Source organism: Phaenicophaeus curvirostris, chromosome 9, assembly GCF_032191515.1.
Source record: "Phaenicophaeus curvirostris isolate KB17595 chromosome 9, BPBGC_Pcur_1.0, whole genome shotgun sequence".
Taxonomy (NCBI): Eukaryota; Metazoa; Chordata; class Aves; order Cuculiformes; family Cuculidae; genus Phaenicophaeus; species Phaenicophaeus curvirostris.
This window is the reverse complement of record NC_091400.1, coordinates 21,114,559-21,126,540: the sequence shown is the minus strand read 5'-3', so window position 1 is coordinate 21,126,540 and position 11,982 is coordinate 21,114,559. Positions and strand designations below refer to the sequence as shown.

General features: G+C 54.8%; 1 protein-coding gene across 1 annotated transcript; it reads left to right on the top strand.

Annotated features, from left to right (window-relative positions):
• The first annotated feature begins 444 nt into the window (after window positions 1-444).
• On the top strand, window positions 445-3,918 carry ZNF503 (zinc finger protein 503). The gene is made up of 2 exons (XM_069863962.1): window positions 445-935; window positions 2,073-3,918. Exons 1-2 carry the CDS (start codon window positions 627-629, stop codon window positions 3,582-3,584), a joined length of 1,821 nt encoding a protein of 606 aa, XP_069720063.1. The 5' UTR covers window positions 445-626; the 3' UTR covers window positions 3,585-3,918.
• Window positions 3,919-11,982: the final 8,064 nt, after the last annotated feature.

Genomic DNA, 11,982 nt, shown 5'->3' with positions numbered 1-11,982 from the left:
GGAGGGGAGGGGAGAGGGATGGAGGGGAGGGGAGAGGAAAGGAGGGGTGGCGGTCGAGAAAGGGAAGGGAAAAAAAACCGAGCGAGAGACCATTAAAAACAGAGAGGAAAAAAAAAAGCCCCAGAAAAGGGAACGTCACATCCCCTTGACCCTCCAATCACCTCGGGGTCCCATTTGATTGGAAGGCGGCAAAGGCTTTAATCTCCGACTAATTCAGCTGCTTTTGAAGTGAGTTTCTCTGCCAGACCCCGGGCTGGATGGGCAGCGGCTCGCATCGCAGCTGAGCGGCTCCGCGCCGCCCCGCACCGCTCCGCACCGCGGGAGCCCAGGGCGCTGCCGCCCCCACCCCCAGCGCAGCCCAAGGATTATTCGCCTTTTTCCTTTTTTTTTTTTTTTCTTCCTTTTTCCATCCCCCCCCTCCTCTTTCTCTCCGGCCGGCTCTCCCCTCCCCCCCCGCCCCCACCCCCGCCCTCCCCGCCAGCGAGAGCCACGGGACATTTTATGTTTGTTTTCCTGCTCGGGGGGGGCGTGTGGCTTTTTCCCCTCTTCGCCCGCAGCCGGCGAGCGAGCGTTTCCCAGGGCGAGCGGCGCCACTCGCCCCAGTTTTCTATGCGAGGTTTTGGGTCATGATCACATCGCCCTCGCTTTCTGCGATCAGAAGTAGCAAGCGCAGCAGCAGCGAGCCCGGAGGCAGCAGCCCCCCCCGCCGCAGCGCCGCCGACCTCCTCCTCCTCGCCGGGCCGAACGGGAACGTTGGGAATACCGGGAGCGGCAGCGCCAAGCCCTGCTTCCACGCCGTGCCCCCCTCGGACCCGCTGCGCCAAGCCAACCGCCTTCCCATCAAAGTCTTGAAGATGCTCACGGCGCGGACCGGACACATTTTGCACCCCGAGTACCTCCAGCCTTTGCCCTCCACGCCCGTCAGCCCCATCGAGGTAAGGCGCTCAGCCTCCCCGGCTCCCTCCCGCCTCCTTCCCCGTGCATGGCGGCTCCCGAGCCTCCCCGGCACCTCCCTGCGCCGCCAAACCGGGAGCCGGGCTCCTCGGGAGCCGCGCGGAGCCGCTCGCGGCTGTGGATTCCGCGCTTATAGGGATATTTTCCGATTCCTGTTTACGTTAACTTTTTATTTTTTGCTCTTTTACTCCCTTTCCCCCTTCCTTTTTTCTCTCTTCGCCCTCCTTTTCCCTCTTCTTTCTCTCCTATTTCCCCCCTCCTTCTCTTCTTTCGCTCCCTTTTTTCCTCTCCTTTCCTTCCCCTTTTCCACTTCTTCCCCCCACCTTTATCCCCCCCCCCCACCCCTTTTATTTTTTTTCCACCCCGAGAAAAGGTGTATTTGGAAGGAAGGGACCCGCTCCGGGGTCACGATCCGGCCACACAGCCGAGCAGCGCTCCGAGTGCCAAACAATCTTGCTTTGCTTTTGGCGAGGCGGGGGGAGAACTGGGGAAGCAGGAGGACAGGCTGAGGCGTGGGTGCGGCAGGAGAACTATTTCAGCTCCCGACCTTTCCCTTTCAAGTCCCGGCACGCGTTTGTACTTCGGGGGGAGGGAGGGGAGGGGTATTCGCGTCTTTTCTCCCCTGCCGGGGCGGTCGGTCGCTATTTGAGGGACCGAAGCTCCAAAGGGAGCGGGCGGTGGGAAGGGTGTGTCCGTGGGAATGAATGGTTTCCTTATGGTCTATGCGGAGCCGAGGAGAAACCCTGCTCCCCCGGAGCCTGCCCGGCTCGGGCTCTGTTTATAAATAGCGGCGGCAGGCAGGGCGCAGAAATGCTGCAGTCCCTACAGATCCCAGCCGGGAGAAGAACGCCAGGGATCGCAGGGATACAAAAATTCCCCCCTAGGCTTTGTGGAAAGCGGCTCACGCAGGGGTGGTGGGGGCTGTCAGGGTGATGGAGGAGCAGAAAATTGTTCACCATCGCCAAACTCTTCCCTGCAAAAAAAAAACCAAAAAAACCCCACAACCCACCCGGGACGAGTGTCCTAGGTGTGCCCCGGGTTTGTTTGGGTTTCTTTTTTCCTTAGCCCACCCCCCCGATTAACCCCCCCGTCTTTGTGTGTCCTTCTGATTCCCGCAGCTGGATGCCAAGAAGAGTCCCCTGGCCCTCCTGGCGCAAACTTGCTCGCAGATCGGAAAGCCGGACCCTTCCCCGTCCTCCAAACTCTCCTCGGTCACCTCCAATGGCTCGGGAGGCGACAAGGACTCCAAGTCGGGCCCTTTGAAGCTGAGCGACATCGGCGTGGAGGACAAATCCAGCTTCAAGCCGTACTCCAAGCCCGGCTCGGAGAAGAAGGAGCCGGGGGGCGCGGGTGCCCCCGCGGCGGGGGTTGTGGCCGCCGGGGGGGAGAAGTCGGGATTCCGGGTTCCGAGCGCCACCTGCCAGCCGTTCACCCCCAGGACAGGCAGCCCCAGCTCCAGCAACTCCGCCTGCTCGCCGGGGCTGCTCCCGCCGCCCGACGGCAAAGCCCCCGCCGACGACAAGAAGGACGCCGAGGGCTGCGGGAAGAGCGGCGGCTCCGGCTCCGAGGGCGGCTCCGGCGGCATCGGCCACGGCCGGATCAGCGTCGGCTGCGCGGGGATTAACGCGGAGGTCACCCAGCACCAGGAGAGCGCGCCGGGCTCCAAGCCCATCGCCTCGGACTCCGCCTCCTCCTGCAGCAGCACCACCGCCACCTCCTCCGCCTCCGTGCTGGGCTCCGGCCTCGTGGCCCCCGTGTCCCCCTACAAGCCGGGCCAGACCGTGTTCCCGCTGCCCCCGGCGGGGATGAGCTACCCGGGGACGCTGGCCGGCGCCTACGCGGGGTACCCGCCGCAGTTCCTGCCGCACGGGGTGGCCCTGGACCCCACCAAGTCCTCCAGCCTGGTGGGCGCGCAGCTGGCCGGCAGCCTGGGCTGCAGCAAACCCGCGGGGTCCAGCCCGCTGGCGGGCGCGTCGCCGCCGTCCGTGATGACGGCCAGTCTGTGCCGAGACCCCTACTGCCTGAGCTACCACTGCGCCAGCCACCTGGCCGGGGCCGCCGGCGCCTCCTGCGCCCACGACCAAGCCCTCAAGTCCGGATACCCGCTGGTGTACCCCACGCACCCTTTGCACGGCGTCCACTCCTCGCTGACCGGCGCCACGCCGCCCTCGCTGGCCGGCCACCCCTTGTACCCTTACGGCTTCATGCTCCCCAACGACCCCCAGCCGCACATCTGCAACTGGGTGTCTGCCAACGGACCCTGCGACAAGCGCTTCGCCACCTCGGAGGAGCTGCTTAGCCACTTGCGGACCCACACTGCCTTCCCGGGCACCGACAAACTCCTCTCGGGCTACCCGGGCTCGTCGTCGCTGGCCAGCGCGGCGGCCGCGGCCATGGCCTGCCACATGCACATCCCCACGACGGGAGCCCCGGGCAGCCCGGGCGCGCTGGCGCTGCGCGGCCCGCACCACGCGCTGGGACTCGGCAGCCGCTACCACCCCTACTCCAAGAGCCCCCTGCCCACCCCCGGGGCCCCCGTCCCGGTCCCCGCCGCCACCGGACCCTACTACTCGCCCTACGCGCTCTACGGGCAGAGACTGACCACAGCCTCGGCCCTGGGCTACCAGTGAGCGGGGGCCGCGCGGCCCTGGCGAGAGGAACTGCGGAACTTGATAAATTCAGTCACATCAAAAAAAAAAAAAATTAATCTGACTTTTTATAAAATAGTGTTCATTTGCGGACTGGATCCATGAGCACTGTATTTATTTATGTTAGCTTCAAGCGGGACGACGGATCATAAAGTGCATTACTTCAACTGAGCTCAATAGGTTAAAAAAAAAAAGTGGAAAACGCCCATTGTAGAATATAAATAAAAAAAAGATAGAGGTCTTCTCTTTAATGTTACTTTAAAATTGCTATGATTGTATTGTACGTTCTTATTTAATGTCTCATTGAAATGACAACGACGAAAAATTTACATGCATGTTTGTTACAAAAAAAAAAAACCTCGCAATTTGTCAGTTATAATTTCAAATTGCAATTATTTTTAAGGTGTATACCCTTGAAAGAGAATTGGTATTTTTTTGTATGTATTCTGGAAGAAAAAAAAAAACAAAAAAACAAAAACAATTCTATTCCAAAAACCTCATTTGCCTTATTTTGTTCTTTAAAAGGAACACTTAACTATTTTTAATTTTTAAGTCCACCCTGTAAAAAAGGGTTAAGTAAGGTTTACGTCATGTACTAAAATAGACAATGTATCACTTTAAAGATTAAAATTCCGTATATTTGATGTATTAAAAGGTTTTACTTTTTTTTTAAATACGCTTTGATTCTGTTATAAAACCCGAGTAGGTCTTGGATGGAGGCAACTGCTAATTTCTCCTTAAGCGTTTATTCAATTTTAATTAAAAATTTAAAAAGAAACCCGACAGTTTTTTTTTTTAACCCCAGGGCTCTCTAAAAAAAAATATTAAATCAGATGGGAGTAATTTTTTTTTCCCTTTTAGTAGAATTAGTAGGCACGAAAAACTGAGAATCGGTTAAATCTCTTTCACTTTTCTAAGGAAGATTAACTTTTTTTTTTTAAGTGTTTTTTCTTTTTTAACTGTGCAAACCTGTTTTTTAAAGCTGAGTTTCAATTAAAAGACTTCATTCTTTCTTTAGAAAGGAACGGGGAAGGCAGGACTTACTTGTAAAAGAGCAAGAAGATTATCTGAGCGCTTTTTATACAGTGTAATGCAAAACTACTCGTCTCTAACTGAGGAGTTCAGAAGCAATTAGAGAAGCGCTGTTTGATCTCATCCAGTTATTTCCAATTTCTTTAGTTCCTGCTGCAACACAAACGATCGTCGAGTAAAAAAAAAAAAAACAAAACCGAAAACCAAAACGGACAGCTCTGAGTATTCCTTTTCTTTTTAAAAAGGAAAGGAAAAGGGGGAGGAAAAAAGAAAAAGCAGCGCATCAGTTCTTGGGGCCGAGTTCGCTCCTGGCTGCAGCGCGGTGCCCAACCCGAGGGGCTCCTGCCTCCTGCCCAGCCCGGGATTCTGGGATCCCCAGCGCCGTCCTGCACCCAGGTAGGAGCCGGGAAAGCGGGAATCGCCGCCGGGATGGGCCGAAAGGGATGCGGGAACCCGCGGCTCCTCGCTCGTCCCGGCGCGGGGAAAACTTCCGAGCTGGACATATCACTGTTTGGTCCCCCCCCCGCGCCTTGTTCTGTATCCCCACAATATAATTACTGTTCAAAGTTTCCCGTGGTGCCCAGCTGCTAATTAGTCCAATACATTTAACTCCGAATAATTACTGGAAGTTCGCGTTAATGGGCGAAGGAGAGAAAAATCAGAAAGTCAACGGAGCTCCGGTGCGATCGCCGGGACCGGGACGGGAGCGGCACGGGCAGGGCTTGTGCTTCAGCCAGGCTGTATTATCCCCCCCCACCTTTAAACGGGAAAGGGATCATTGTGTATCTCTGCTTTAAGGAATGTACAATGAGCTCTCGCTAGGAGCTAATGAGCGAGGGACAGGGAGGGCAGCGCCGTGAACCGCGCCGGGAAAACTTTCCTAATAAAATAGGGAGCGATTCCAAAGACCCCGGGAGAAAGGGCTCGGGGCTGGGGGAGGAGGATTCACCCCGCGAGCCCGAGCCCCCCGCTCCCCTCTTTTAACCACCTGTAATTCGAGGGAAAATTACATTTCAGGCTCCGCGCGGGTGCGCGAAGCGACTCCCAGGCTTTCCCCCAGCTCCAGCCCATCAGGGGCCGCTTTCCAGGGAGCGGGACTGGGAGTCGTGGCCCCCGCAGCCCCAGCGCCGCTCAGGGAAAAGTTCCACGCGCAAAGGTTTCCCCTGCAGAGCGACGAACCCAACACTTGACTCTATTATTGCTGTTTTGCTCAGATAGCATCCCCGAGATTAATGAAAAATTAAAATAGCTTCTTTTCCATGCAGAGTGGTGGTAAGGAGGTCTCTCTTCCGGGCTCGTTAAGTATTTGACCTGGCAAGTGTCACCTAGGATTTTTATATTAATCTAGGAAATTTGCTTTTCCCCCCTAATACAGATTGACTCGTGGACATTAATGTTTTTAAGTAAAAGGACCGCATTTGTTATTCCCCCCCCGCCCGTCTCTTTCCTACTAACTGGATGGGTCGCGGAGTTGACAGCAGCCGCTGGTCCATGCCACCCAACTAAAATAATTTCACAGTGAAAAACCAGCTCGAGAGGACAAGCAACAGAAGGGCAAAACCCATCAAACCCCGAAACTCTGATCAATCTGACCGCAGTCAGGCATACATTAGTTTAAATTAAACAGTTTCGTCTTTCTCACAAATCTTTCTTGAACATTAAAGATAAACTCATGTAATATTTAAATCGACTCTCGTCAGATGCTAAGTGAGACCGAAGAACCAAAATAAAACTTAATTCATTTCCATCCCCTCTCCAAAGCTCACTCTGGATGCTGCTTCCACAAAATACTCCTGATAAGCGACGCTAGGAAAAGAAGGGCTCTGTTTATCTTATCTATGGGGAAATGTAATTAAGCTAGTTTTATGAAACAATAAAACATCCGACTTCGTAGACAGCAAAGGAGTTTCTGTAATATATCTGAGCCTATATGGGCACACGGATTTTGGCTGATGCCTGCAAGTCCACACCAGAGATAGACGTTTTCTTCCCTGATTTTAAGAGCGCAAAACGCCTGCTAGCGCTAAAACGCGGGGATTTCTTCGTGACGGGAAGATTTTTCTCACTGATAAAGGCTCTGGTCCCTAAAATCGAGAAGTCACTCACGCTCCCCCTCTGAGCAGTGGCTGCCCCTCTGCTCCCCGACCCCAGGAGCTGCCCGCCCCATCGCAGCCACCCGAGCCCCGACAGGCCCACGCTTTCTGAAACAGAAGTCAATTTGCTTTCCTGGGCTGCAAAAACATCGATCAAGCTCTTTCGTATTTAGAAAAGACGGAGAGAAAGGCGGCCCTGCTTTAGCGCTGCTGCCTCGCACTACAGGCTTGCAGCAGGGGATTTGCTTGGTTGGGTGGGTTTTGTGTGTGTAATCTTTTTTTTTTTTTTTTTTTAAGGAATAAATCTAAAGTTGGAAAATCACTGGAGTTACCAGCATCGCATCCTCTTTCCGTTCAGATTTTGGGTATAAATCTCGGACGTTTCCCAAGCTGAGCCCCCCGTCTCACGCTTTTCCCTCTGCACCGCGAAGGGCAGCCCGCACCGCTCCACGTCCTAATCCGAGGGCTCTAATCCCTGCTAAATCGCTCAGCCCTAGGAAATTCGGGGCAAATTGCTTTTAATTTAAAAAAAAAAAAAGGTAAAAACGTTGTTGCGATGAAGCATCAAGGTGCCAAAAGGGGGGTGGTGGTGAAGACGGACCCTGACTCTTACTCTCCCACCTCTTGGGAGGTGGAATTGCCTTGGCAGCAGGCACGGGGTTGAAATTTGAGCAGATTGCACGTTCGAGATGGTGCAGAACGGCGAAAGGACAGTCCTAAGGCTGTGGGATTTCTCCATCGAGCCCGACCAGGTGCTGCTGCTGCTGCTCGGCCCCGACCTGCGGCCGCGGCTCCCACGCGTGGGAACGCTGCTCGGACTTTGTTCCCTCCTCGTGTCTGAGATCCATCAGCCGCTCCTCCCTCCCAGCCACCCTGTCCCCTACGTGAAAAAAAGTAAACCCGTTCAGCGTAAAAAAGCCTTGCGTGCGTATTTTTTTTTTCTCTTTTCAGTCTTCAGATGAATTAAAGACAACCTGACAATGCTGTCATCTGTCTTCAACGTCACATCAAGGCAAGAAATAATGATAACAGAGCAGCAGAAAGACGCCCACTGAAACCTGGAGGATATATACACACGTACACACACACACAGATGCCTCGAAACAGTTTGAAAGGGAACAAAATTAGATCACCGCTCTGAGGCTACCGCGGGGGCCTGGGGGTTCTTTTGGTAACTGCTTCATCTTGTCCTGCTCTGCTAGGTTGAAGCGCGTGCTCCGGGATCCCAACCCCTTCAGCGGGACGGGGTGAAGACGACCAGGCGCGTTCCCTGCTCCTAAACCGCTAGGATGGGCCCCCGCCTCCCTTCCCTCTCTCCATCGTTCCGGTTCCTAACCCCCGTTCCCCCTCTCTCCCGCGGCTCGTTTTGCGGGGAACGCCGCGGGGCGGCCGGGATTCCCGGGAGGAGGGAGGCGGCTTCGCCCCTTTGTCTGCGCGGCCCCGGGAGGCGGCGCCCGGTGCCTCCCGCCCGCCAGGCGGCGCCGCCGGGAGCGCGATCCGGAGCGGCTCCGCATCGCCGAACCGGAGCGGAGCGCTCGCTCCGGGCACCGCGGGGCCGGCCCGAGAGGGAGCAACCGCGGGACAGAGGGGCCGGGAGGCACCGGGAGAGGCCGCGGTGCGGAATCCGGAGCGAGACCGGCTCCGCATCGCCTGCCCCGAACCGCACGGACCGCTCGTTCGGGACAGAGCGGGTCTGAGCCGAAGGGAGGTATCGCAGCCCGAGTGAGAGAGCGAGGTCGAGCCGGGCAGGCCGAGCGTCTCCACGCAGGGTGCGGGATCCCGATCGGCCCCGCACAGCCCCCGTCGGCCCCGAGCCCACGCAGATCGCTCGTTGGGCACAGGGGGAACCCGATCCGATAATAGGGGAGACAGTGTAGAACAGGCACAGGAATCGAGCGAGATCATCTAGGCCGGGCATCTCCGCGCAGGGTGCGGGATCCGGATCGGCCCCGCACCGCCAGTCCCGAACCGCGACAGATCGCCTGTTCGGGACGGGGGGGATGCGATCCGATCCGACCCGAGGGGATGTACCGCAGAGCAAACGGATTGAGAGAGAAAACTAGACAGGCCGGACCTCTCCGCCCGGGGTGCGGATGCGGTGCAGAATCCGGATCGGCTCCGCACCGCCCCCGCCAGCCCTGAACCGGCGCAGAGAGCTTGTTGGGGACAGAAGGAATCTCTGCTCCGACCTGAAGTGATCGAGCGAGATCGAACCAGAAAGGCCAGGCACCTCCGCGCAGGGTGCGGGATGCGGTGCGGGATGCGGCCCCGCAGCGGCCACAGACCGTTTATTTGGGACAGGGAATCTCATTCCTGATCCGGAGGGAAGCGTTGCGGTGCAAATGGATTGAGCGAGATCAAACCAGACAGGCCGGACTAGAAAAGAGCGTGGTGGGGCTGGGCGGGCGTTTTTTTAATCGCGCTTGTAATCTCCCTCGCTCTGAAGGGTAAATAAATTGCAGTTGCACGAAAAACAATTGGCGCTACATGTGTTCATAACAGATGGGAATCTTATCACGGCATAACCGTAATAAATCCTGACTTCTGGAAATTGTAATCTTCACCCCGTGCGGGATGATGTCGCGTTTCCTTCAGCAAGAACCGGGCTACAAACTTCTGGAAGCGAGCAGGAAAGTTGCCGGGTGCCCCAGAGCCCGCAGGCTCCGCACCAGCGCGGCTCCGGCTAAGCTTCCCTGAAAACGCGTCTCAAAAGCCAAAGGGAGAGAAAATCCTGGCGCCGTTTCCTAAGGCCAACGAGAACAGCCCCTAAAAAACCTAGGGATGAGCTCTCGGTGTGGAGAAGCGCTGGTAAATGACGGATCCCGCTTTGCTTTGCGAAGAGAGAAGATGTCAGGAGAAATCCAGCCCCCAGGGAGCCGCGACCAAACTTCAGATTTATTCTCCCACGCTTCGCATCACAAAATTAAAAGATAAATTTGAATAACCACTGAAAGGCTAAAATTATAACAATAAATTGTCCATATTCACTGAGGCTGCGGGACTAATTATTCTCACCATCTCGGCTTCCCATTGCTGTTTATCAAGTGGCAGGAGAAATGTTTGTAAATCCATTACATTTCCATAAATCCTTTCACCGCATTCTTTTTTTTTTTTTTTGCCAATGCTTTTGCAACATTAATTGATTTTATTGCAGTTTCTGAAGTCACTGTATATTAAAGTCAAGCAAGTTTGCTCCGAAAATGTTGGTTCCAGCCCCTCCCCACCCCGTCAATGTGCAACGGGAATTACTGACGCTGCTGCACTCCCGGCTCTCCCCCCGCTGTGATCTTGATGGCAAATGTGAACTGCAAATTACAAGTTTCTAATAATCTCTGCCGTTACAGAAAACGGCCCCCTTATCGCCGGTGGAAAAAAAAAAAAAAAAAAAAAAAAGAGTCGTCTAAATCCAAACAACGCTTTTCCACATCATTTTTAAAAGGGGGAGGGCATGAAAGGCAACGAGAAGGTGGAGACCAAACAGATCAAGAAACACTGCGAGTCGTTTAGGCTCCTAGATGGGCAGCAGTTATTTTTAGAAAAAGATTTTCCACGTGTAAAGCAATTAAGGGCTCCAGCTTCCTCAAAAAATTCTCCCTCTTCCCCCCCCCCCCCCCCATCACCTTAAGAAAACTGACCCAAACCAGCTTTACACTAATTAATAGTTTCACACTTGGATTCCCAGCCCCTTTCCTCATCACGGCAGCCCCAGGATCGTTGTTGGAAGGCACTGGAAGCTGATACGGGGAGGGTGCCCTCGCCCAGCCCTTTGCCAGCCTCCTCCAACTGCGATTCCTGACAGGTTTGGTACCTCAGGGGCGCAAGAACCTGGTACAATGACTAGGGATAATTACTGTAGAGGACACAAGAGGCACAGAACTGACTGCGTTTGGTAGGACAGCAGAATGCCTGGAATAATAAACCTGCCCCTCATACCCCAGGCTCAGTGCCCTGTCCTCGGCTGCCCAGGCTTCTCACTCTGATTCGCTGCTACCCACCAATGAGTTTTCCAAAGGTAAGCTCATCAGTTGCTAGCAATGCAATATAATAAATAGTCAAATAGTCATTATTTACACTAGGAGGAAGAGGGGAAGGGCAGGGAAAGAGAGCCCACGAGCTCTATCCTGTCTGCGTCTCTAAACTCAGGGCTCAAGGCCTGTGGTGCTCCCAGTCTGCCTTCCCATCCCCTACACCAGGGCCACCCCTGAGGCTCTGCCATGGTGCCTCTCACAGCCCTCACTGTGCTTTTCCTCTTGGCCAAGATGGGGTCCAAGAGAAAGAATCATAGAATCGTAGAATAAGCAGGTTGGAAGAGACCCACTGGACCATCGAGTCCAACCATTCCTATCAAACACTAAACCATGTCCCTTAGCACCTCGTCCACCCGTGCCTTAAACACCTCCAGGGAAGGTGAATCAACCACCTCCCTGGGCAGCCTGTTCCAGTGCCAAATGACCCTTTCTGTGAAAAATCTTTTGCTAACATCCAGCCTAAATCTCCCCTGGCAGAGCTTGAGGCCATTCCCTCTTGTCCTGTCCCCTGTCACTTGGGAGAAGAGGCCAGCACCCTCCTCTCTACCACCTCCTTTCAGGTAGTTATAGAGAGCAATGAGGTCTCCCCTCAGCCTCCTCTTCTCCAAGCTAAACAACCCCAGCTCTCTCAGCCGTACCTCATAAGGCCAGGACATCTCCCTGCTCTCCTTCCCCGTGGGGGACACTGGCACTGCACAGGGGTACCCCCTGGCCCAAGCAGCAGTCACCAGAGGGCCAGGCAGGCAAAGGATCTCCCATTGTGGCAATGACAGGAGAAGGACCATTTTCAGCCTTGCAGCTTGTTCAAAGAATCATAATAGTTGGAAAAGATTTCTAAGATCAAGTCCAACTGTCAGGCTAACACACACCACACCTACTAAACCATGCTACATGCTAAGTCTTGCCTACGTGCTTTCTTAACACCTCCAGGAAAGGAGACTCCACCACTTCCCTGGGCAGCCTCTTCCAGTGCTTCACCACTCTTCCAGTAATGAAATTTTTCCTAATATCCAGTCTAAAACTCCCCTGGTGCAACTTCAGGCCACTTCCTTTCATGCCATCCCTTGCTCCTTGGGAAAAGAGACCAGGACCTCCATCTCTACAACCTCCTTTCAGGCTGCTGTAGGGAGCAAAGAGGTCTTACCTCAGCTTCCTCTTCTCCAGACTAAACGGCTCCAGGTCCCTCAGCCACTCCCCATAACCCCTATGCTCCAGACCCTTCACCCG

Bases quoted from the DNA above. Each gene is read 5' to 3' on its own strand.
- ZNF503 (XM_069863962.1), top strand. From the start codon at position 627: ATGATCACATCGCCCTCGCTTTCTGCGATCAGAAGTAGCAAGCGCAGC. The intron at 936-2,072 runs GTAAGGCGCTCA...TGATTCCCGCAG, and splicing joins CGCCCGTCAGCCCCATCGAG to CTGGATGCCAAGAAGAGTCC.